This window comes from Ylistrum balloti, unplaced genomic scaffold (assembly GCF_031769215.1).
Source record: "Ylistrum balloti isolate Yb309-2 unplaced genomic scaffold, AGI_CSIRO_Ybal_v1 Utg370026, whole genome shotgun sequence".
NCBI classification, from domain to species: domain Eukaryota; kingdom Metazoa; phylum Mollusca; class Bivalvia; order Pectinida; family Pectinidae; genus Ylistrum; species Ylistrum balloti.
In genome coordinates this window covers 816,304-843,775 of record NW_026782091.1, presented here as the reverse complement: position 1 = coordinate 843,775, position 27,472 = coordinate 816,304, and the positions used below count along the sequence as shown (strand labels likewise).

Sequence of the window (27,472 nt, the reverse complement as noted above, 5' to 3'; positions counted from 1 at the left end):
AGCAATATATTTTTTTTGTACCATGTTTTTCACAGATTCTTGGTAATAATTTGTACTGTAAGTAACTGAAATACAATCAATCTACTTAATGTTATCAGGCAAATAGTTAAAACTATTGTCGCTTTGAACAAACAAAACGTAGGAAGAACAGAACAGTGGTTTCACAAGAAACTGATTTCACAAAAAAGAGAACTAAAGAAAACCATAGCTGTTACTTCATCTTTATTATCAATAACTTTGTCGACATAAGTATTCGTGTGCAAATTGTAAAGTCTAAAATCTTGCATCTCCCGATTCAATGACACTCACAGTATGTAATAATTCATTGCTCAGGATGATCATGGCGAGAAAAAAATTCTTAAAAATTTATTATCACACTACAATTCACTGTACTGAAGCATGTGGAACATGTTTTTAACTACATATCAATATGACAATCCCCGTGTCAATAGATATTTAGTTTCAGGATCAACAGAAGGATAAAAAGACTCAAAACATCACAAAACAAAAAATTCCAAATGATTAGAAGTCTGCTAGGAACATATTAATACATTAATCAACACTTTGACAACTCAGAACTACTGTACTATTAAATGATACACTACAAATTTACACTTTTTATTTCAAACTCCGTCAAATGATATTGGTCAATACAATACCTAAACACAAGATTATTGTATGTGTACATTAAACAGATAAATGTTTTAAACAATCACAATAAACTTCACAGATTCCTTTCCTTTTAAGAATTGAAATTTTAGTGATAACTAAATTATGTGTTTGCAGAGGAACCATTTAAGTCAAATGTCAGGTGTGGGTGTTATTTTCTTATGCATTTCTAAATCCTTTTGTTCCAGAAAAGCAACCAGTGAAAATGCTTCAACCATATAAAACATACATAGAGTTAAATAAGCTACTTTTATGTGTAATAAATCTGTTGGGCATATATGCTAAGGAAATATGACATTATGTAATCTAGCATTAGCATAAATTATCAACATCTTTCAGATCAAAAAGAGGATGATCAGACCTTTTTACATAAAAAGGTGTGCGAGAGAATGAAAGGGAGAGAAATTGGCTCCTTCAAAACATATTCTGCGAAAAACTCATGCCATTTCAAAAGACAGCTGGATTTTTTAATCCAATCATACAGTACATATTACACAGGCGTGCATCTTAATTTCTACAAATATGTTCTTTATATTGGCAATGCCTTGTTGGGAAAAAAATCCAATCAATTTTGAACATTTGGCAGAATGAAAGAAATAAAACTCAAAAGTAGACAAAGGTTTGACAAAAAAAAGAGAGACTTCTTTCATACAATCATTCATCTTGTGATTTCCTTACTTCCATTCATACATTACGAAATATAACAAAAGTTCAATATTTAGCACAATGATGCCTATTTACCATGTACACAAGCATTGAGTGTCACTACCAGGTCCAGTTAAACGGCCCACTAATTACATAATATATAAATAATCACACAGGACTGTTTAATCTCACCTCCTACTCACATATAACTTATGATTCCTACAAAATTAACTTTGCTTTGGGAAGAAAATGTCCAGTTTATACACAATGCAATTATTTTCAGATATAAATGAATATTAAAAAATTTGCAATCCTGTAAAAATTTTTAGGACTAATTTCTTTATTCAATGATATCATTTATTAATATCATTTATTAGAACATGACATCGTGAAGTGATAAATAACACTTATGATAGATACTTTAATAAAACTGTATCTCTATGTTGATGATGTTGTGTCATTCTTCTTCTGACTGCTTCTGACAAATGAAACAGGTCTACAAGTTTACCATGATCAACGTATCTAATTGCCCATTACATACTGAACACGTGAAAATTACAATCCATTAAAATTGCACACTCATGACACCAGAACACAAGTGCCTGGAAAAGATGGAAACTAGTGCATTACATTTAGATAACCCCATCCCTCTACTCACTGGCAAAACTTCTAAGTAATCCTCCTTTCTCTTCATATAAAAGTTGAAGACCAGGTCAATATTTGATGAGCTGTTATCTCTCCATGTATTAATAAAACAAAAACTAAAACGTCATTCTTGATGTGCTGGTAGGGATCGACATATCGCTGGTCAGTACACCACTGCTGGTCACAGATCAGTCAGTTGGCAGAGTCCCAGCACTAAAGACTTCACATACAAACTCTGGTACAACATTTTTAGATACTAGTATTAGCGCATGAAATTGTTCTGCAAAGCTCTTTGTTCTGTTCCTACAGGAAATAATCTGGAGTTCTCCTTGTTACGTGAGGTTCTCCTCGCCTTGGTGCCGGATCAAACTGCAAGCTGGTGAAATAAACAAAGAGGTGTGTAACAATATTACCTCACTTAAACAGACAAGTCTCTTGACTAAAGTTAATTAATGAAAAAACTTAACAGTAGCAATACATTTATACTGAATAATGCATTGTGGGACAGAATTAGGCTCATATACAATCCAGTTCTAAGAAATGACAGTGAACTGTACAGTTCAGGTGGGTCACATCAAGCCACAAAATCCTGATTCGAGTTTTTAACTAAGTTAACATTATAATTTGAATGGAGGCTTATTTTCTGAAAATTTCTTGTCTCTATTTGTTTCAACATATTTTAGAAGACATCTTCACATCTTGAAAATCAAAGCAACAACTAATACTAATTCTAGTGTTCTCTTTCAGTTGTTAGAAAAACGTGTCTACTTACAATGAATACTTAAGAGCATCATCTAATTCCATGATAGCCGCTTGATTTCCACAACGGTAACAGTAGTTGGGAGCACTGAATATTGTTACCACATTCCGATCATGACACCAATTGTAACCCTGCCAAGAAAAAAAAATAAACTTAGTTATATCTTAAAAAGATAAGAAATTTTCATAGTCTGGGTAAAATGACTTCAGACACTGCCTGTTTCAAAAAGCTGCCAATAATTAAATGGTACAAATACAAATGAGGTATCCCAGAATGACAGAGAAAAGAAAAGTCATTATTTAAATCCCATAATGAGGATTCCATACTGTGAACTTCCCTTCCAGATACAGGAGAAAAAAATCATTAAAGTGTTGTCAGTTCGACTAGTATCTGAAGTCAGCAGGTGTGTAGAAACATGTTGATCTAGAGGCCAGCTATGAAGAAATCATATCTGATTTCCAACAAGGGTTTGTACCCTTCAGCAACAAGTCAACCAATAGTTACAGTTTTCCATACAAAGTAAAAATGGTGCAGGGGGAAGAACTCTTCATATTATGGCCATGAAAATATATTGTAGGAAATGTAAGTAACTGATACCTCCATGACTAGCTGATGCGCCCTGGATACCAGTGTCAGAGAATTACTGTGATTGAAGGTCTCTGAAATGTCCTGTCCAAAGGTATAGCCAGCACCACGCGGAGATATACCCCAGCCACCCCTGTCGTCGGGGTCAGACCATAGCAGATCACACATTGGTCCCTGAAACAATGTTTAATGTAGCCACCTTACACATTGTATCAACAAGAAAAGAAAGCTACTCCTGAAGTTATCTTACATTTACGATACTCTTGACAGACATATACACTAAGCATGGTACGTTATCTTTTAGGTATTAAGACTGATTTGTGAAGAGAGTGAACTTGTTGCATTTGCAAAATCAAGAATATTTTTTATGTATTCACTTTTATCCTCAACACATTTTAATAACCTCACAATTTTTTTCATTTACTGAGGAAATGTAGAAAAGAATTTTAAATCTTTAAGATTTGTTTTCTGTCAATGCATTCAGAGCAAATTAATGTCAATTTTCAAATTGACAAAGAAATACACACAAATGGTACAGAGAGTAAGGTTTGAAGACATTACCAGCAGTTGATATTATTCCTTGTAACCTACCTCATGAGGAACTTCCTGGATTCTGTCTAATGCTCGTATATGATCTAATGTGTCTATAGATGGCGACAAACCACCATGTAAACAAAATATCTACAAAGACAAAATATTTCACATTACAAATAAAATTATTAAAAGGGCTATACCAATAAAAATGTTAATTTCTATCCCATCCCAGGATACATGAGTTTTTCCATGGGTACCATGAACAAAAGAATTTGAAATCGATGATTTGATAAAGAGCAGGAAACCATACCTTGGATAGATGTGACTTACATTTTACAGAACATATAAAGACATTACTTTAATATCATTTCATCATAATTAGGATAAATGAATTAAAAAATCTGAGTGTGACAATCACATATAATCCTTTTTCAATTATTACTTCAGAGTGGCACATATCAAATTGAATTTTCAGAGTACAAATTGACCCACGACTATTTTCAAAGTTAGAAATGGTTCAACTAGCACATTACACTTAAAACATTAACTGATTTTCCCAAATAATTAGTAAATATTTGGCATCAATTTTAATCTATTCCAAGTTTGAGATTATGTTTGCAAAAAGGACCTGTCTATTCTAGACCAAATCAGACACTCACCTGTGAATCCACTAAGGCTGTGAGAGGGAGGTAATCAAACAGATCGGTGAAATATTTCCATACGTTGGCATTTCCATACTTTCTTAAGCACTCATCATAAAAACCGTATACTTGGGTAATTTGACGACTTTCGTGGTTCCCTCGTAGGATTGTGATTCTGTCCTTAAACCTTACCTAGAGATTCAAAGAAATTAAAACATGTTGCATAATTCAAAAATAACTTAAACAGCATTTTATATTTGGTCAGGTTTTCATGTTCATATATTCTGATACTGTTATCTGTGGACAAATATTCAATAGGATATAATCAGTTTAAAACATTTTGAACTGAACATTAAATATGTTAATGAATTTTTAAAATAACTTTCTGCTTCCTTTATATATATCACGTGGTGTAGGAACAACCACCTTGCAATCTGTCTCTGGTCACTGCTCTACAGGACATACTTCATTACTACTCAGTTCCTGCATTTTTACCTGACATTTGGACATTGGAATACTTTGTACCTTTCTGTAAATTGCATCTTCTACTTATTGCTACAGTGTGAACAGTTAACACAACATGAGAAAAGTCCTTACCTTCAATGCTACTAGAAGACTAACTGTTTCTACAGAGTAGTAACCTCTATCTACATAATCTCCCATAAATAAGTAGTTTGTGTCGGGTGATTTTCCACCAATGCGGAATAGTTCCATCAGGTCATGGAACTGGCCGTGGACATCTCCACACACTGTCACAGGACATCTCACTTCCTGTACATTGGACTCTTTTGTTAAAATCTCTTTGGCCTGAAAAATAAAAAAAAAATTGGTATAAGCTTTGTGATCAACAATACTGAATTGGAAATAGCCATGGCCTAAAAATTAAAGCATTTGGTAGAAATAAGTGTGGTGAGTGTAAATAAACAATCTAGAAGAATCTCCATTCTTATATTATAATTGCAGTAAGGGTCTTGTACTTTGAACATTTTTGATTCCTTGAAATAGACTTTCATACGACTTTCAACTACTATTAACTGATAAAAGTAGACACAATATGTGTTGTTCAGTGAGGTTGTCACCACTTACTACAAGGCAACCTCACCTCAAAATGACCCCAATTGTTGATGAAGCAATAATCACAGCAATCAATCAAACAAACCTCCTTCATATACACTGTGCGTTAAATCAGCACTACTAAAGTACCTTTGTTTAAGGAGAAATGCACAGAAGATATGGGCATTGTAAAAGAAATGAATACTGATTGAGTAATCAAACACTTGCTTCTAGTGATTAATTTGGGACTCAAATATTTGACTCCTATGGACTCCTGCTTTTTCTATGGGACTTGCTTAAATTATGAAAACTCACTATTTCTCTTTATAACTGGACTCATCAAAATTTTGGAAGCAATTCTCTAGACTCAAGAAAAAATTTCTACAATGATTACTGGACTACTTTTATATCTACTTGCCCTATACTGATGATGTCACAATCTTGTAATCAGTATCCATAACGATGGGACATACCTTACACTGACAGGCGCAACTTCGTTAACTAGCTTTACAATCCAAATCAAAAGTGAGGGATCTATCTAGTGAACATTTCCCAGACACAGGATTTTTTTTTAAAATTTGGAAATAATAAAATATTCCTCTTTCCATAAATACATAATGTATAACAATTCAAATCTACATGTCAGAGGGCAGCACCAACAAGAGAAGTCTGATCTTGAAGCCTATCACATTCCACGGTTGAAGTATGTCACCTAAGAACTGTACATCATATGCCAGCTTTAGTAATAAGGAACATTTTTAAATCATCCATATTTATAATGCCGACAGCTTTAGCAATAGTGAATGTTTTCAATACCAGCATAATCCATAGTTTGTACATGTAATAAGAATATCAATATCATACAAGTGTTAAACCACTGTATTGGGTATTCATCGGTCAATTCATTATTCACCGATATAGTTTATCTACAGCGATAACACAAGTGTAATTGAGTCACTGAGTAAACACATGTACACAGAAATTGGGTTTGACAATCCTTATTCTCTACAACATACAAACTAGTATGTATTACAACATTCATTGTTTGTCATTGTAACAGTACCACAATGATACACATTTTACAGATTTCATTTTTTTGAAAATAACTAAAATTCATGGATGATTGACGTCATCTTCTCATCATACTTGGTAAACTTTGATATATATAGTACCTACAGGTTATACAAGAATTGTGTCAGATGTATTAGTGATATGGTTTGACCTAACCATAGAATTTTCAACAACTTTAATATCTGCATGAACATTTTTTGGGAACATGACCATCATGTATATCAAACATATCCTATGTGAAATACAGTTTTTGGACTAAAGATATACTGGTTTACAGCTTGCTTATTAGCTTCAGTATGGTAATTACTGCTGTTTAAACATGGTTAACTCTTGACAGAAGAGTGGTTGGAGGCCATTTTTGGTACATTTCTTGTCATGGAGAAAGATACAGCTGCAAGAGTTTGAACCTTATTATTCATCCCTGTCAATGGTAATTCTCATCTTTTAAGTCATAATAGATACAGGAACATGTACAATACTAATACTGTCACAGACACAGATTCTTGGCCTGAGCAGCTGACCATTGCTACCTGACCCATACTGTGGTACTTAAAAGATTTCATTCTTATGAAGAAATGCATCTATCAGAATACTTCAGAAAATGTATGGACAATAATGAGTAAATGCAAAGTAGTAATCAAATCACGTTTCTTGTCATCACTAAGCATATTATGTACTTTTCAAAACTGTTTGAATTTGGTAGATCTGAACATGACATACAACTGAAATGATTAAATATTTTCTTTGCAGAATGTTGATGTATGCTTCAGTGTTACCTATTTTGACAGAAATCCTGGTACACAAATTCAAACCTAGTTAACAATCAAATTGATATGTTTTAGGTTATCAGAAATCTTTTCTGTTGAGTCCTAGTGTCATTACTATTTTTTCTATGAAGAAACTATTCAGGTCTTAAAATAAGTCAATATCATGAAGAATCACTAAACAGAATTGACAACCCCACTGTACAAAAAGGATTTAGTTCAGAAGTACTTGTTGAAATCCTTCTGATAGATGTTTTTTCTCAAGCATAAATATACAAAATACATGTTTTGGTACAATTGAAAATGTTTTCATTTACGTATCTAATAAGGTTTTCAAGGTGCCTTGTCATTAATAAAAATTGCTCATTCCGTTACTGTAGGACTATTCACTCAAAATGACACTCTAGCTATGTGACCCATTTTACCAAGTACCGAAACAACTTTTGTAAGTACTGAAACAATTGGGTGTCAAAACAACTTGTTAAAAAATGACTTGAATTCCCTTGCCTTCAGTGTCCAATCTAATGTACCAGATGTTACCCTTTTTAGGAACAAGTGTCTGCTGTGAAAATATCCTAAGTCATAATTCTGCGACATTATTTGATGTTGTAAACTCGCGGAGTGTCAATAAAATAAATTAGCTATGAGGTAACAAATACCTTTTAAACAATTGCCAAATGGGATAGCTCTAATATCCAAACCTGGCCCATTTGATCCTGTATCAGTAGTAGTACAGGCCACAAGTTTATAATTACACAGTTTAAACTTCCATACTTTCATATAGAGGTGCACTCATGCTTTGCACTTAACATCCATCTGTCAAAATATCACAATATTAAGTGGAGGATCCAGAGGAAATTTGGGCTATCTTAAATGGTATTCATATGCTATCAAATACATGTATATTTAAGGAACATGATGCAGATAATCCCACTATGTCACATGCATGCATAGAGAGGACAAATGTCAATGTACAAACACTACAGTCACAGTAGTCCCTTTTGCCATGAGTAAATGTATCTGACAAATGTTACGCGTAATTCACTCCATTTCAGATCGGCCATTTACTCAAAATATTGCTTCCTTCTAACTCATTAGCAAATGAAGATATTTTTATTACAAATATGTCCTTGACTATGATTACTGTTAATGCTAGAGGCCGAACTACTGACTTCTAATTTTTCTTAGGTTAGGAAAATCGTTTAGACTACACGGTAGCTATTTTGACTTCCATTCAGGCTAGTTGGCCCTTGAAATGCAACGATTGGTCACTGCACCATTCGTTGTATATAATTATTACTTACCATCAAGACAGCATGGATAAAAATGCCTCAGCAGTCTAACTACGTAAAAAGTATGGCGATGGATTTTTGAATTATAGACAGAGAACACATATTAGAAAATATATATGAGAGGTTACTTCGTAGCAACCGGTACAAAATATACCTTTTCGCACAACGATTTAACTTGATTTTCAGACAATTGCTTGCATTCATTCAACTGTTCAATCCATTGGTCGAGTTCTTTGGCACCAGATCTGTCTTTTATGACATCCATTTTATGTTCTGTACTGTGAGCAGTGTCCAATATTCATGTACGAACACGGTTTCCCGTGTTTTCAAAAGCAGCTACAGACAAAATGGCCGCCGTAGGTCTGAGGTGCGATGTGACGTCATTCCTAGATATATTGCTTATTCATAAAATGAATCAATACATGATATGATAGGAAACAACTGCAGAATTTCTAAAAAAGAAAATATTAAAAAAGTCCATTAATTCAAATGATAATCCACAATTGCGTGAAAAACGCATTTTAGGTAGTAGATAAATCAGCGCCCTCTGAAATTTCCTCGAGTCCAACTTCCTTTTCCGGTCTTCCGCCATAGACCACGGTCACGAAAAATAGTAGTGGCCGAAATCCAACGTAATCGTTGCGAGAAGACCACTAATAAACATGGTGGAGCAAATGACATTAAGAGGAACCCTTAAGGGTCACGGAGGATGGGTTACGCAGATTGCCACAACCCCACAATACCCTGATATGGTGCTGTCATCATCACGGGGTACGTTATTTTCTGTATCTGCAACTCCTCAACGTGGACAAGTTTTTATATGATTTGTCTGCAGTACAGTAGGAAAATATTTTAGAGCTTCTGTTGAGTGCCTGTAATTGATATGACGGGAATGTCCGCGGACAGTCAAGACTGTCCGTTACGAGGTTGTTTACAATACCAAACCCGATAACGCAGACTGAGAGATCTTGCAATGGGGTTAGATTGGGATTCGAACCCAGGACGCCTTTGGCACGCTGTCGTAGCTTTGAACACTGTAATGATTTTCATATAGTGCATTGTCAAAGCTTTGCAAACTGTCATCTCCACTGCTGCCCTTATATTGGTAAACAGATTGAGAACAACATTTGCACCTAAAAATGGCATATTTTTGACATGGGGGGGGAAGGGGGGGGATGATCATTCCTGTATCTTGATTTTTGTAAAAATATCATCTCCATTGGATACAGAGTAGCCGTAGATAGAACACATGGAAATTCATGCTCTCCAATTGTCATTTTAGCACAAAATTAGATGGTCTTGTTAACAAGAACGCCCCTTTTGTTGTTCAGCCTATCTGTAAGAACTTCATTTTTCATATAATCTTGCATTCAATGAAAGATATTGGCGTTAATATCCGTCTATTGTGCGCACTTTTGAATATTGAAGACTTCACTTTAAAGCACTCGATGATTAAAAAAAGACACATTTTATCCTAACTGATGGAAACAAGTGAACGAAAATTGTCCTGCAATTATGAGAGTGCATTTTGTTTCAGCTGACCCAAAGTCTACATATCCGACTGCTTATTATTCTATACTTTAATGTCACTCCTCTGGTTCTCTTTGCCACTTAATACATAAGATCATTGATTTCATATAAAAGAACTACTTGACGTACCAACTATTAGTTTTTTTCTTTTGAAAAATTATTATATTTGTTGTGAGGATTTGCTACCTTGTACAGGCACTTCACTTTGTAAAACCAAGTGTTTGCCGATTCTGAAATCATCTTGATTTCAAATGGTGCATTCTAAAAAAATTATTATTAGGATGGAGCATGTTAATGTAAATAACTGCTTTTGGGCACACTTGTGAATGTTGCACTCATTTATTTTTAGAAAATAATTGACATTTTGGTAGACATTTTTTCACCATATATAGCTTGGTCAAACCAGGTGTGTGCTGACCACAAAATCATCAGAATGTGCACTCTTAAAAAATAATTATTAGGACTGAGCAGACAATGAAACCTTGTAATTTTGTCTTTTCTGGGAAGCTGTATAGGTCAAGCGGCAGATTATACAGGGGTTGGCAAAGGATGCATACAATACAAATCCTACATGCATAAGATAGCTTATTGGTTTTACAAAAATTATGGTATATTGTCTTTATTGAAATGTATTCATTTAATGCAGTAAAAGTGGTACATCATAGAAATATTGCATGTATCATCAAATTCTATTTCCAGACAAGACCCTGATTATGTGGAAGTTGACCAGGGATGAAGCCAACTATGGTCTTCCGTTGAGGTGCTTGCGTGGTCACGGACATTTTGTTTCAGATGTGGTCATGTCATCTGACGGACAGTTTGCACTGTCTGGTTCATGGGACAAGTCTCTCCGTCTATGGGATTTGAGCGCGTAAGTATATAAGTGTATGAATATGCCATTTCTTTAAGATCATATTGAAATTTTAGCGATTATCTGGAAAGATCAGCATTGTTTAGCTTAGATTTTAACATCCAATTGACATTAATTGGAACGGATAGAGTAATGCACTCGGTGATTACAAAAAGACACATTTAATCCTAACTGATGGAAACAAGTGAAAGAAAATTGTCCTGCAATTATGAGAGTGCATTTTGTATTTGCTCAACCTAGACTTCAGATCGGGCTGCTACTGTTTCTGTACTTTAGTGTCGCTCCTCTGGTTCTCATTGCCACTTTTAAACATAGAGAGGATTGATTTCTTAGAAAAGAACTACCTGGCAGACCAACTTTTCATGGCATGTTAGCAGACATTGTTTTACAGCTCATGTTTGATTTCCTTAGACCATTCTTTTCATTGGTTTCTTTAAAAAAAAAAAAAGGTGCAATTCTTAATTAATTGGTGTTGAAGTTTGATTAAATTATGCAGTTAGCATTTCAGATTTTCTGTATGAGTATTCATGTACAATATTGAAAATTTTCAGTGGAACCACAACCAGAATGTTCAATGATCATGAGAAGGATGTGATGAGTGTTGCTTTTTCTGCTGATAACCGACAGATTGTGTCTGGGTCCAGAGATAAGTCAATCAAACTCTGGAACACTCTTGGTGTCTGCAAATATACCATCCAGGTATGCAAGAAAATCAGTTACTTGTGACTTTTGTTACAAAATTAAAGAAATTGTAAGATTTAAGAAAAAGAATTCCAAAATCTGAATGGTATTCATCACATTTAATCACTCTGACAACCTGTAAATAACTTGGGAGATTAATTTCAAAATGTTTTTAGTTGTAGTAAAAATAAGATTTTCCGGAAAAAGGTTTCTTATTAACCCAGATTTCAAATTCTGAAAATTCTGCTTTAGATGGTGGCTGTATTGCATTGCTATTTCCTTGTTGTAAATAATATCATTTTTAAAGAATTGTTAGCTAACAAAGTGCATGAAGCAGGATATAGGTTATAGATATTGCCAAAATATTGGGGAATATATGATTTGTATATGCTATGCAAGTATACTCAATTTTCAGCAGGAAATAGGACTACCTTCTGTTGACTTGGGTGATATTTCATTATGTGATAAATAAACAAAACCAAAATGCTTGTTACTCATCTATTCAATGATTTTACTCACCATTGCTTTAGTGTTGAATGCAGAAGTTATAAAGCCTCCATAGGATTGACTGTGCTGCAACCAGTCCTAGTGATTATTGTCTTATTGAGTTATAATCTGAATCATTAAGCTAGAGTGGGGAAAAGCATTTATATGAAGTGTTTTGGCAACTATAATTTTACAAAGTAAGAAATGGTATGGAGCAATGTCCAGATCATATACACATATTATTAAATATGGATTGGTGAATAAAAATGTTCGCTTAATGGGTTAACATCAATTTCATCAACAGTGTTTGCTTATCTGGAGTACCGACAATTCTTTTATTATTTTTGACACCTCTGCTTTTTGAAGCAATGGGTTTTATGATTGAGACCATGTTTCTGTGCAGAGATGTGGTCATGTTTCTACACAGAGATTGTGAAAATTTTACTGTCTTTTCAGGATGAAGGACATGCTGACTGGACATCATGTGTCCGATTTTCTCCCAACACATCTAACCCCATCATTGTCTCAAGTGGCTGGGACAAAATGGTCAAGGTAAATTAAAGCATTAGATATGTTACTGCGATAATTTAATATTATTGTTTAGGTAACATTACACTCGGAACTAACCGGACAATTCAGAGAAAATGATATGTGAAATATCAAACTATGGCTGCCATTTATTTGTAATTCTTGAAGGACAACTGTATGAAGTTTAAAAAATTCTCTTAGTTATAGACATAGAATCAAATTGCAGTGCAAGAATGATGAGATTGTTGAGCATTGGGCAATGAAACTGATGATTCAAATGCTTATGCTGACTTGCAAAATTTTATCTGCTGAAAAATCTTGGTCAGATGGACCATACAGCCTAGTTTGTGGTAAATATCTACAATAACAAGCAGTTGATTGATTAAGTTACTATTTTTTCCTAGGTATGGAATCTGACTAACTGCAAGCTAAAGACTAACCACATTGGCCACAGTGGTTACCTCAACTGTGTAACAGTCTCTCCTGATGGATCTCTGTGTGCTTCTGGAGGAAAGGTATATAATCAATTACAAAAGTTATTGTATGTTTATGGCAGATGTTCTGTAGAATCAGTAGCAAATGATATTTGCTTGTCATGTGAGAAGAGGACTACCATATTTTGTGTCAATGACTGGTAGCTCCGTGGACTTTTAATAGAATTATGTATTAGAAATCAAAAGGGTCAAATTGAATGGCCAAGATATTTTTGTCCATTTAAAGACTGGAAAATATGTTTTGAATTTTAAGTTCACTCCAGAGTAATGGTCATTCATTTAAGTCACATTACTTACTTCACTGGTTTCTTACAGGATGGACAGGCTATGCTCTGGGATCTGAACGAGGGCAAACACTTGTACACCCTGGATGGAGGTGACACCATCAACTCCCTCAGCTTCAGTCCTAACAGATACTGGCTCTGTGCAGCCACAGGCCCCAGCATCAAAATCTGGGTAAGAGTTGTCAATATAACACAAAGAGTGCTGAATGTTAAGTAGACAGAATTTACCAAGTGTAATCCAAGGGATTTTATCTTAAGAGTTCTTGCTTAAGCCATAACTAAATCTTTTTGAAGTACACAAAATTCTAGCAACTATTTAGGAATGCATGTAAGCTATGCAGCATCACTCCATTTAATTTGAAATACTTACCACAAATTACCAAATTAAATGTCCTGCATTTGAAAATATGGCCTTTAATGCACATTCTTTTGAATGCGCAGAAATATCGTCATTACCTAATCTGGTTTATAGTTGGCTAAACTCCAGAAGTTATAAATAGTGTCTTGCAAGAATGATGAGATTGTTGAGCATTGGGCAATGATACTGATGATTCAAATGCTTATGCTGACTTGCACACTTTGTTAATTTATCAAGTTTAAACAGTGATGACGAAGACCTGTAAATCCCCTAACTAGCATGGTTGACCAGGGAATTTAGCAGCTCTTATATATGCTCAGTGTTATGAGATGATTATAGTTAAGTTTTTCCCCTCCGTTAAGCATTTTCAAGACTGATGTATATTTGTCATGATTTAACCTCATTCTTGTAAATAGCATAAAATGTAACTGCTGAAAAAAGCATAAATAGTTTATAAAGTTAGCTTTTTGAGTTGCCTAGTAAATAACTTCATCAGTATTGTGTGTATATCTTTGTTTGTGGTTTGCAGGACTTGGAAGGCAAGGTTGTTGTTGACGAACTGCGACAGGAAGTGATGTCAACCGGCACAAAGGCACGTCCTCCAGATTGTATCTCACTGGCTTGGTCTTCTGATGGACAGACACTGTTTGCTGGTTACACAGACAATCTCATCCGAGTCTGGCAGGTGTCTATGGCAGCTAGAAGTTAACTAGCAAACAGTCCCCTATGAAATTCTGGACTCTAAAATATTATGTAATGTCGAACAGGCAACATCGCGCAAGCTCATCTGCGACAATCCTCCAATAAAGTGCTGCCATGGAGAAATACGTCATGATTTTTGTTGTGTTATCCGACATCATGGAGATGCAGAAATTGGTTTACTCAGTGTTATCAATTTTATTGCTTTGAAAGAATTTCAATAGAATAAGCACAATTTAGTTCAGAAGGGTTTCACTGTTTTCAATTAAAAATAAATTTGAGCTCTTGCACTGTATTTGGGATGTTACAGGTTTTAGGTCACCTGAGACGAAGTCTCCTGACCTGTTGCGATCACCTTCATTCATGCGTCCGTAAAAAATTTCACATTTTCGTCTTCTCTAAAGCTCCTGATTCAATTCCAATGAAATTTTGCAGGAACCTTCCCTGGCCTAAGATAACCTAAATTGTGAATTGTACAGTCCCCAGACTATTTCCCATCCTAGGTGTTGAGAAAGGTGATTTAATTACCAAAATGAGTCCCATTTCTTCCTGGGGAGGAAGTTTTTTGGAATTTTACCGATATTATCATTGAAAAATTGCATTTCTGAAAAAAACTTCCCTCTTTCTGACTGGATATAAGTTAGGATGACAGTTTTGATGGTACCCATGTATTGACACTGGCTTACTATATTCAGTGTCACTATTTCTGTTTCATGACACTTGATAACTACCCCTTAACCATTACAAGCAATATTGCTTTCTCAGGTGACCATCAAGGCCGCTTGGCCTCTTATTTTTAGTGCGTTCACTATATTTGTGTGGTAGAAAGGGCCTATTTTTACACAGAATTTCCTGGTGTACAGAGTTCACTGTGTTTGTGTGGGAGTGAAAAGAAGCTACATTTACACAGGATTCACTGTCTCTGTTTAGGAAAGAGGTGGAGCTACATTTACACTAGAGTTTGCTGTGTTTGTACACCGTACTCATTTTCATTAGTTTGAAGAGAGGGAAGGGAACACTTTTATACAGAAATCACTACAAGTATGGGAGAGAGAAGAAACATTTACAAAGAATTCTCGTTATTTGTATGGAAGATTTGAGGGGAACTTTTTACACCGAGTTCATTGTGTTTGTATGGGAGATGGAAGGAGTTACTTTGATATTAAATTCACTATTTATACAGGAAAGGGAAGAAGCTACTGTTGTACAGATTTCACTATATGTGTGTAGAAGCAAGGACCTACATTTAGACAGGATTAATTATTTGTATGGGACAAGGAGCCACTTTCATACAGAAGTCATTATATTTGCATACAGATTTCAGTGTATTTTTATGGGACAGGGAGAAAGCTTTTACGGATTTCACTACCTGTAAGGGTGCGGGAAGGAGCAGCTTTTATACAGAATTCACAATGGTATACAAGAGGTAGAATACATGGTGTATAATGGGTTTTCTGAAAATGTAGCACTTGTCAGTGGTTTCTGGGTAACCATTTGAGAACATTTCTGAAAAATTTCTGATAATATTTCACAGAAAATTGTAAACGTTTATCCTGTATGCCACATCTGAAATTTGTTAGCCTATCATCAGATGGTGGGCTATTCAAATTGCATCCATGCTACGTCCATAACAATCCTTGTTGCCGATATTGAAAGGCCAACAGGCTGCCATCTTTGATTTGGATAAAGGAAGTTTGTTATTGCTGGTACTTCAGGACTGGATGGATCTTTCCCAAATTTGATATGTAGTTTCCCTTTGGTCTTGAGTTCTATTCGTCTTTGCGACAGATTTGAAAATCAGAAGTGCTAACAGATGACAAACGAAATGTTTGTTAACTATTTAATTCAACAATTAGAAGATTATTGTTGCTATTACTTTGAGGAATTTTCGGATTTCACATAGTTAAAGAACAAAAAAGGAAAGAACACTTATTATAAAGATCAAACAGTTGTGGGTGCAAAGTTTGAATTTTCAAGGTGGCCATCAGCAGTCGCGTTACATATTTTCGGTACCACTTTAAGCACCCTATTATTCCTATCATATTTGTGCTTCATCTATTTGGCTGCTAGTGACCGTACAAGATTTGTACATTAAAAGTTTGTAATCACAAGTTGGTCTTGAAAACATTGTAAACAAGTCAAGTAAATGTTCATATTGTGCAGACAAGACCTTGAGACTCGCTAAACTCGTAGCTTTGCTCAGACTGAGGTCAATGAAAACCAACTTTCTGAAAATTATACATCTGTTGTTGTGCATTTATACAGGTAGTCTAACTTGTTAAAACTATGGAACAACACATGGATGGGTTTATTAACTAGCATAGTCTAATTACTGAATAAATATGGGATGACCTGGATTCATCTCCTTCAGCTATATATAACACAAATAAAATTAACACTTTATTAGTTGTTTTATTTCTGTCATCAAATACAATTTACCAGTGACATTAATCATCTCTCACACAAACGTTTAATGATGGCCACATCCATATTTAAATATCGATAACCTTCCAGACTTTTAAATCTAGTCTAAAAGTGCCATACAAAATGTGACCAAAAAGCACTATAAGCCTTGAAAAAAGTTTCAGATAATTTCAGCAGGGAACGAGCCCCAGGATCATTCACAGTTACTAACAAAATTTTTAAATATATTTTCTTCTTTTTTAAGCAGCAATTTGGTTTCAAAATGTAAAAAAAAAGGGCAAGTCCATATTCACAATATCAATGATTACGGATAAATATACAGGTTTATTGAAATGGAAATTGATAAAAACTCTGAATACATGGACATTATTTAATGTTAACTATGTATCCCAGGGCTCTTTCAGACTGACATTCATACCATAATAAAGAAAAACTAAAAAATAAGTTCACTTAATAAAAGATTCAGAATTTTTTAAAATTGTGTCAGAAAAAATAGCACACTGAAAAACAAGTCCTACATAAAGATGGGACATCTATATTTACATAAAGTTTTAAGCATTATTTGTGTACAGTTTAATTATAAAATATCACAAATAATTAAAATCAAACTCTATTGTATGCGCCAGCGCATGTTGGAGTTAATCTGCAGAAAAGATAAAATTACATAAAGCATATACATGTTTCTACTTGTATAGTTCTATATACACACACATATATATATATATATATAGTTCTAAATCTGGTAACTATTACATTTCTATATAAACAAATTATTTACAACAGCTTACTTCTTAGTCTTTGCTAAGAAAGAGATTGGAACCATAAGAAAAAAATTATATCTGGTATTGAAGACAAAGTAATAATAATTGGCTGACCTATAACCTCTGCAATATTTTGATAATTTCATACATATTTCAGAAAGCTCTTGTGTATCATCGAACTTAATGTTTTTGGCTTTGATCCTGTGCTTTTGTCAGATATTCTCAATTCTAACCACCTGTTGTAGAGATAAGCAGGTTAAGAAGACCAGGTGTCAAGGCTTGTTAGAAAGTTGCATGTGGTTATTTCATAATTGCCAAAGCAGTTAAACAAAAACTGTCTAATTTTAAAATAACACAGTAAAGGTAGGAGAAAATTAAAAAAAAAAAAAAACATTAAAAAGGAATCAAAATAATATCTGATTTCTATTTTCATACAATAGTTTTGATTTGATGGTTACCTCCCTTAGATAAAGACTCTTTCTTTGTTGTCTCGATAACAACATACTGCAAAGATCCTTATTTTAGCAGTCTTATTCAGCACTATTCTTATTTTAGTGCTTTCCTCACTGGAAGCGTTTAGCTAAGATATGATCATGCTAATTGCAGCTCCTATATGCTGCTTATACAGTGATTATTGACGATGTGTGAATTTATCATTGAGCTAATGTAGCAAAGACGTGATAATGTCCTAAACGTTGACTTCGCCAACGGGAAGTATGTTTAATTATTTTGGCCTAGATCTTAACTAGAACCTAAATCAACTGATTAACTATTGTAATATAATTCAAATACAAAGAATCAACATTTCTCTTACCACGTTCAGTATAACTTTAAAAATACTTAGTCTACAATGTCCAACCAATTCTTTGGCTTGTACAATTGAAAGCTACATATGCACAAATACCTACTTTATACATCTACCCACCTAAACTGCCATATACGACTTTGGGACAAATAAGGGCAGTTTGATGATGGATCAGTATATATAACAATTGTTACAACCAAGTGTTGTGTCAAACAAGTGACCATAAATTGGACAAAAGTGAACATTATTTTTTAATACTTGTATATGAATGTGTTAAACATGGAAAAGAAACTAAAGGGAAGAAAACGACGAATAGACATTTATGTAAAAAGAAAAAAAAACATTATTGAGTGAAATCAAAGTAAAAATGAAAAACAGAATCATGGATAATATATAGAGAAGAATACTGGTCACATTGATGGAATCTAGATTTTGGATTTGCATTTTTCTCTATATTGGAAAACAAGCAGAAACTTGACTTGAAACTCATGCAAACATTATTTGAGGACCACTTTTCAACAGTAACAGTTATACATATAAACACACAGATGAAAGTAAAAAGAAGTTAAAGATTTGGCCCATTTTAAAAAGAAAATCACCACTAGTAATTTGACACAAAGAACATTTTCAAACTTTCATGTTTTTTCCATATTTTAAACTATTTTGCAAATCTATTTACAGCTCAGCAATATTGGTTGTTCTAAGGTTTGTAAATATTCATTATTCTACCCTTAAAATTACAAATGGATTCTGCATTTTTGGATAAAAAAGAGGACCTTAAATATGTCACTTTTCACAAAAAAAATAAATGCTGTTTTTACAATAAATGCGGAACTTAATATAAAAAAAAAAAACTATGAAGGAACCTTAACAACTAACCAACTGTGGAGTTGAAAGTTGAAATTTTTTAAAATTTAATGATATACAATTGTAAAATGTATCAATTTCAACAAGATTCAAAGGAATGTCAGCAAATCTGTGTTCGAAATGAAAGATAAATTAGGATATTGTTTATTTCAAGTTGTATTGTTTTCGAATCTTAACATAACTAAATCCCTGAAGATCAAAAAGCAGTAAAACAATAAAAATATGTATTTATAACGCTGAGATACCAGTAAATTTTACTCTGTTAAATTATACTACACAGGGTACTGCTGTAAGGAAGTGATGTTGGCATCAAGGCCCAGTACAATTAATTATTGGTTTTAACATATAAATTCCAAAACCTGCACTGATATTTAAAATGGCCGTTGCATGGGTCATAATTTGTTCAAAGTCTCTGTGGTTATATACCAAGACACAACCATTGATCAGTTACAAATTACCTTGTACCTGATGGATAACAGTTTACATTAGTGGAGCAGATCTCATACAAATGATAAAAAAATCCAGCAGATATTTAGCAACAATTTTAGAAAAATAAGTTTATATCTAAAACATATTCAGGTATGGAAAATTTGATTAAAAATACGATTCTTTTTTCTTGTTTTCAGTCATAGAAACAAAACAATATCGATTACAGTAAAGAATATATATCAAGTGTAGAATACTTTCTCTTTAAAAATCAAGGCCTAATATATTTGTGAGAAAATAACGTCAGCAAAACTATGGAAAATAATGTTAAATTATTCATAAACAATGTGTTTAATTTTGCAAGTAGCTAACAGATCTAATATTCCAAAATTAGTTTTGAATCTTTTACATACCACTAATTAATTGACCCACCTCACTGACAACTACTTGACAATCTTGTGAATTTTCTTGCCCATTCACTTTTAATTTTCTTTTCTCAAAACTGCTCTAATACTTTCCAGTTGGAAAATCCATCACAAAATTATTACTCTCTTTATAAACATTGGGTCCTAATCACTAGCAACACCCCTTCCCCAGAATTACAGAGAAACTAACTCCATTTGGCCCTTTGGTCACAGTTCCAGTCACAGGAAAAACTAATCTCTATTGGGTGGGCGTGATTGTGTGCTAAAGTTGATCTGTTATTCACATAATCTTACAGGTTTGGACCAGGTCCCCAAGGTAAAGGATTAGACCCTCTTGGCAAAGGCTAAACCAAAGAGAGAACGGCTAGGTTCCAAGCAGGCTTATCAAAGGTAGATGTGCTGGGTTCAAAACTCTTTTCAAATGGTTACACGTCATAGTTATGTACATACACATCAAGGCAACTATTAGTTCTAGAACTAATTGAGCTACACGTGCTTTAAACAAATATAAATAGTTTGGTCACGATATAACAAAACATTGTAACAATCTATATGTTAAGTCATTATTACCATAGAAGACAAATTGTCTCCCCAAACAATTTTAAATATCATGTACAGTTACAATGCAGAGTCTTATCTCACTAATATCACATTACATTCTTACTGTACATAGTAAATGAGGAAATTTTATACTAGGTGACTATTTACCAAAGTTCCATCTAGCTAAATTTAAATCCGTGGAGGATTTTACTGAAAGCAATGCGACTAATATACACACACATTTTGGTAAAGTGGAACTCCATTTTGATAATATCGGATATTATGATATCCAGCTTGTTTTGATATTTTGTATGATATTACTTATATAAATTAACAAATAAAGAAATATTTTTATTGTGATAGAGTCCAACAAGCTATTTCAGTTGTTCAAATAGTTTTTTCTGGGCTGTCCATAACTGATTTTCGTAAAATGTCCATATTTGTAAAATGTTAATTCTCAATTTGACACAGAAACCAATTGACATAACAAGAACAATATGATATGGATATTTCCAAATTCCATTTCATTTCAAAGTATGTAAATTTGTTTGCTTTCTGTGTTATACATCAAAAAACCGAAAATTTCTAAATCTTAGCACAGAAATAGGTTCTTCACCTAATCTATGAGGGTGAAAAATTTACTAGAAATATATTTTAAAGCAGTTTATACAAGTGTTTCTGAAACAGGGACACATAATATACATAGATTCCTGTTACGTAATCATATACAATCAAGATAATTCTATCTCAAAATTATCCGATACAAAAAAGAAATACATAAATTAGTTGGGTATTTGAATTTTCACAATTATACAAACACATTAACATATTTGACAAATTAAAAGCTAGATCAAACCTGAATACACATATACATGAAATTCAATTTCAAAAACTGCATCATATATAATTGATACAAGTCAACATATCAGTATGTGGAATTAACTCATCCCTGCTACACAAATTCTGTTGAATTATATGCATATTAATGATTTAAGATCCTTTTTGTTGAGCCATCAACAAACAAAGACAAACAGAATATTTTGCGATACCCGTTTCATATCAGTAACACACACTTCGGCAGCAACAACAAATTTACAATTACACAAAAGATTTCTTGATCTTGTTCAATATTATGTTAATTAATGTAGAGCAACCACAATTTTAAAGTGCTATGATGTATATAATGGATATCATGTAATGATATTTGCATTTGACAAAAAAGTCTGAAAACACACTGTTTAACCAGAGGAAGTTTCTCTAGATATTGTACGATCTTTCTCATGCCAAAATTACATCACAGGATTTGATTTGGGCAGAGATAATCCTGGATTAATGAAAAAAAATCTCCGTCTAGCAGAACAAGTTCTCCGTCTAATTCAATGATCACGGTTTTTTTTTACTTTTTACAAAAAATTATTTGTCATTTATTTAGCAAGTTAATTTTTTCATCAAATGAAATTATGAAAAAAATGAATTAAATACAATATCTATGGTGATAGCAAAGTTTTCTTTTCCTGATAAAAACATTCATGTGTTGATAAAAATATTCATGTGTTTCACAATTATGAAATTTAATATTATTCGTGTCACTAATATGACTGTAGTCAAACTGCTGAGGTTTCATGCATATCTCACCACTGTTTTCCATTTCTGGAATCTACCTTAAGACATAACAACATTTCTCTTACATAAACTTTGTGTTACCGATAAATTAGTCATTTAATAATAGGATATAACATGCTCTACAATTACTTAATGGAACTAATTTAAAAAGCAATCATATATGAAATTGTGGATCCTTTTGTTTTTTCTGAAAAGTGCGGAGTGTGAAATGGATGTGCTTGAAAATGATTTTCAGGTTGAATTTATATTCAGTCTTCGGTAAAATGTAAATAAACAATGAATTAGACTAGGGGCTTAGCCCTAGAATCATAAAACTAAATATGACACCAGAAATTACACCAGCTCCATCTCGCCAGAGGGAATCACATTAGCATCCTCAACAGGTTTCTTTTCCTGTTGCTGGTGAGAAATAGTTTTGATGCGTTCACTGTCTGTGACATTGGCAACGGAAATCACGCGATTATATGCCTTCCACTTCTGGCAAAGTCGTCCATACATTTTACACTGTACATACATGAAAACGAGGCCACCTGTAAAACCAATGGCCACCACAATAAGTTTGGTCCAGAATGGCCAGTCCAGTGCCCCAGCCTCCACTTCCTCTGTCGTCCGGTCTATGAGCACATAGAGTGACCAGATGACACATGTAATCGCAACCACATGGAATGTGACAGAACAGGTAATTTTTCTCCGCTCCACTGTTGACATGTGGAGTCTTTCCCACTGAAAAAAAAAAGAAACAACTGGATTTATATCATCAATCTAAATTTTGAAGCATGGAAGTGTGAAAAAAGCATTTCGCATTGCAACTCAAAAATAAAATAATGTCTATAACTGAATTAACATCTTTCACATGAGGAAATTTAGATTTAATAACACAAAAAATTATTTAAGTCGAGAATTCAACTTTGATCCATTTTCATGACAGAATATGACAGAAAGAATTAACAAAAAGATACCAAAAATTCATCGAAAAAGAAAATATACAAAACAATATGGGATGTGAAATTTTGGACACTCACTTGTATAAAGGGTTTGACCTTTGAAGTCATTTTGTATTCGTATTTGCAGAGTTCGCAAGATGTTTTGTCGGAACTCTTTATCCATTTCTGTAAGCAAGCCTGGTGGACAAATTTCATACTGCCAGAGCAAAGACATGGTGCCACAAGCGGGGAATCTTCTTCCTGATCCAAAATGTCACACTGACAGATCCGACACAAGTCTCCGCCTGATGACATCATTGACAGCTGGGTTTCACATCGCTCCGACAGTTTCGGAGTCGGAGATTCTAAGTGGTGGGTTTCCTGTCAGATGAAAATTATGAACAACATCAGAAAAACGTTTGAGTTGGTATTTTGGTACTTAAAGTCTAATTACAACATTCATAGAATAAACTCATCAATTCAACTTTCAAATTGAAATTGTGTCATTTAGTGATACAGGAGCATACACACAAATTCTCAGCTAAAATGCTGAAATGAAGACTTAAGGACCAGAACACTTCTACAGACAACTCTCCAGGAGTGTCTCAGGATGACGAGTAGATCACCTCTTGCAAGGAAAAAAACTTTGTGTAGCTAATCAGGTATCATGAATGTTTAAAGCAGCTATATTTTGTCATAGTACAATACATTGGTATGTTTTGTTGGGTTAATTGCCAAGGTCAAGTTGAGGTGGAGTTTCCTTGTAGTAGCTGTGGCTGCCTCATTGAACAATATACGGAAGGCCACTGCATCCAAAACAATAAGGGTGAAGTGATCTGCACAATGACACAAACATGTCAACACAGAGAGATCTTTTTCTCAACTTCCCAAGAAACAAATACTGCTATGGGTTGGGAATTTGTACCATGCCCCTCAGTTCATACTACGCCTCTAAGTTCATACCACACCCCTCAGTGTGTACCACACCCATCAGTTTGTACCACACCCCTCAGTTTGTACCACACCCCTCAGTTTGTACCACGCCCCTCAGTTTGTACCACGCCCCTCAGTTTGTACCACACCCATCAGTTTGTACCACACCCTACCACACCCCTCAGTTTGTACCACGCCTCTCAGTTTGTACCACACCCCTCAGTTTGTACCACACCCTTCAGTTTGTACCATGCCCCTCAGTTTGTACCACGCCCCTCAGTTTGTACCACACCCTTCAGTTTGTACCACACCCCTCAGTTTGTATCATGCCCCTCAGTTTGTACCACACCCCTCAGTTTGTACCACACCCCTCAGTTTGTACCACGCCCCTCAGTTTGTACCACACCCCTCAGTTTGTACCACACCCCTCAGTTTGTACCACACCCCTCAGTTTGTACCACACCCCTCAGTTTGTACCACACCCCTCAGTTTGTACCACGCCCCTCAGTTTGTACCACATCCCTCAGTTTGTACCACATCCTTCAGTTTGTATCACACGCCTCAGTTTGTATCACGCCCTTCAGTTTGTACCACATCCCTCAGTTTGTACCACACCCCTCAGTTTGTACCACGCCCCTCAGTTTGTACCACATCCCTCAGTTCTTCACTCCTGAGATTATGTAACCACATAAGAATAAAATCATTAAAACGATCATATATCTCAATAAACCTCACTGTAAAACACACAAACAAACAACAGCTAGAAAGACAATTTATTGTAAAATTACTAAAGATAACTGTTGTTAACCAACAAATTAATTCATGACAAAGTGGGAGAAGAGATATTTTAAAAGTGAAATGATCAGAGAGTATCTCTGGCCATGGAGGTGAGATTTTTGAAAGTCTGAGCTAATATCACTGTGTATCTATCTGGCTTGGGTTAGACATTCATGGATAAACCCTTGAGTTTAGATATCTCTGCCATACCTTCATAGTAGAGAAAGTTTTTGTAGAAATCTTTCTGGGAAAAACAATATCATTTAATGTCCAAAAAACTCATGAATAACACATGGTGTATTTAACACGCAGATGTTAAACTTTACAACTTTTAATTTCTGGTATTTATCAGTGTCCGTTAGAGTGAAACTGTTTTTTTTTGTTTTCGTTTTTGTTTTCTTTTTAATTATTGTTTTACTTCTTCAAATATGTTTCAGAATATGCACATATCCTTTTATTTCATTTAAATTATCCAACATTGAAAATTCACAAAATTGATTGGATTATGGGCTGGCACTCCTCCTTGGTTTTATTACGGTATTTTACAGATGTTTTGGGTGATTTTGACATTTTGAAAAGGGACTTCTAGACTTGCACAACTTTGACCCCAGAAAACATTACCTATGAGTATAAGAATTAAGAATGAATTTCTAACAATGTAGATTAAGTCATTATACAAACAATGCAAGCTATGCTTCTATTATTCAATAAGAATTGAAAGGTGTGTGTCTCATATACAATTCTTGTTGACAAGGTAGAAGTCTACCAGGGACATTTAGATGCGAGAAAACACAAAATATGAATAAAATGAAGTACATATACCTGTGAATGATTCTCTTTATCTCATTTTTAATGTAACCCACATTAATTAGAAAAGTATCTGTCAGTAATACAATTTTTAATTACTTGAGATATTGTGTAATTATTAATGAACAATTCTATGATTACCATACATTAATATATATATATACATCATCTAGCCAAAAAATATACAAAAATCAAGTGTTTTCAAATAAACTAAATATTGGACATACATAATTCATTATGTTTATAGTGCCATAAAAAATCTTATAATTTTGTGGAAAATGTAGTTATGACTTCATCAGAGAGTTATGCCTACAGGAAAGAAATAACAAATTTTTTCCTGGGATTAAATTACCGATACATTATAATACCTGTATCCTGCTAAGTAATAGTAACCAAACAAAGTTGACAATAGTTTGTACTATAACGAGGGAAAAAAACAGGAAGTACCTTTAATAGTTTACCTCTATAGGCTACACCAATACAGCCGCTACTTGTAAACAAATTACAAACACGTCAATCCTTACAGGTATACACACATCCCCTTTATAATGTCACCCTGAACATGCTTTTACTTAATGTAGCATGAATAGGATTGATGTTTTCATGGCAGAAATGACTTGAACTTTATATACTGGAGTCCCTATACTGATGTTTGTTTTACTTATAGCTGGGTATGACCAAGCAGATAAACAACGGACAAACACAGATATACACTTCTTTTGTCAACTGGTGTTTTTACATGGATCAAAGCAAAAAATGCAAAATTATTTTTAAAATTACTTGGTATTAAAACTTTAAATTCCAGCAGAGTTACTCCCCTTGAATGGAGACTCATTTAATAAGTTATTTGATGCATGATCAATTCCCAAATTAATTCTTACATGAATTGAGAATCTCTTAAAAAGGAAATATTAGCCATGGTATAAAAATAGTAAAAGCATAGAATTGTTAATAAATTGTACAAGGTTTCATAAAAAAAAATGGATAGTATTACTAGACAATGAAGTCGATCATACACCCACGTAAAATGATATAACCAGTGAAAGTGTCAAAATATAATATATTACAGATTCAATACCTTCCAAATACTAAGGAAATGTGTGAAGTGTTCTTGTTTAAAAATGTGCAGCACTTTCAGAGAAGTAGTTTAAAGTTTTATCCACAGACAGATACAGTTTTTTTTTTGTTTTTGTTTTTGTTTTTTTTTTTTTTTTGGGGGGGGGGGGGGAAGGTGTGTTATTTCACCATTATTAAACAAAACTGATATTAAAACCATATTTTGTATTGATTGTAAGATATTTAAGATAAAGTATCATACAAGCTTTGTTATGTATGAAAGTATTTCAATAATTCTGAATTGTTGAAAGTATCTAAATAAATATGAAAACTCATAATTGGTTTTCACGAACTCTAATAAAGTTGTAAATTAATTTCCCATTGATCAGACTGTAATAGACAGACGCAATATCAATTTCAAACATGTCTTCAAAATTATGTACCCTGGTTTTCAGCGATATGTATTTACTATGAATTAAACACTTTACACAAAAGGTATATATTTCACCGACCTG

The 27,472-nt window shown here is 33.8% G+C and overlaps 3 protein-coding genes across 3 annotated transcripts in view; 1 reads left to right on the top strand and 2 right to left on the bottom strand.

Annotated features, from left to right (window-relative positions):
- Window positions 1-205: 205 nt before the first annotated feature.
- LOC132548725 (serine/threonine-protein phosphatase 2A catalytic subunit beta isoform) lies at window positions 206-9,025 on the bottom strand. Its single transcript, XM_060212605.1, has 7 exons — window positions 8,814-9,025; window positions 5,077-5,286; window positions 4,498-4,671; window positions 3,896-3,985; window positions 3,317-3,478; window positions 2,732-2,850; window positions 206-2,335 (listed from the first exon to the last, which is right to left on the bottom strand). The coding sequence occupies exons 1-7, from the start codon at window positions 8,922-8,924 to the stop codon at window positions 2,263-2,265; spliced, it is 939 nt and encodes a 312-aa protein (XP_060068588.1). The 5' UTR covers window positions 8,925-9,025; the 3' UTR covers window positions 206-2,262.
- Window positions 9,026-9,243: 218 nt separating this feature from the next.
- LOC132548732 (small ribosomal subunit protein RACK1) lies at window positions 9,244-14,718 on the top strand. Its single transcript, XM_060212612.1, has 7 exons — window positions 9,244-9,430; window positions 10,889-11,060; window positions 11,612-11,759; window positions 12,684-12,779; window positions 13,160-13,270; window positions 13,565-13,705; window positions 14,421-14,718. The coding sequence occupies exons 1-7, from the start codon at window positions 9,322-9,324 to the stop codon at window positions 14,598-14,600; spliced, it is 957 nt and encodes a 318-aa protein (XP_060068595.1). The 5' UTR covers window positions 9,244-9,321; the 3' UTR covers window positions 14,601-14,718.
- Window positions 14,719-22,334: 7,616 nt separating this feature from the next.
- The window catches only part of LOC132548777 (E3 ubiquitin-protein ligase MARCHF1-like), a 30,030-nt gene continuing 24,892 nt past the window's right edge, over window positions 22,335-27,472 (bottom strand). Inside the window, exons 3-4 of the mRNA XM_060212672.1 lie at window positions 23,484-23,765; window positions 22,335-23,184 (exon numbers count right to left, since the gene is read on the bottom strand). Of these exons, the coding sequence (XP_060068655.1) occupies window positions 22,795-23,184; window positions 23,484-23,765 (672 nt within the window). The 3' untranslated portion in view covers window positions 22,335-22,794. The remainder of the gene's footprint in view (window positions 23,185-23,483; window positions 23,766-27,472) is intronic.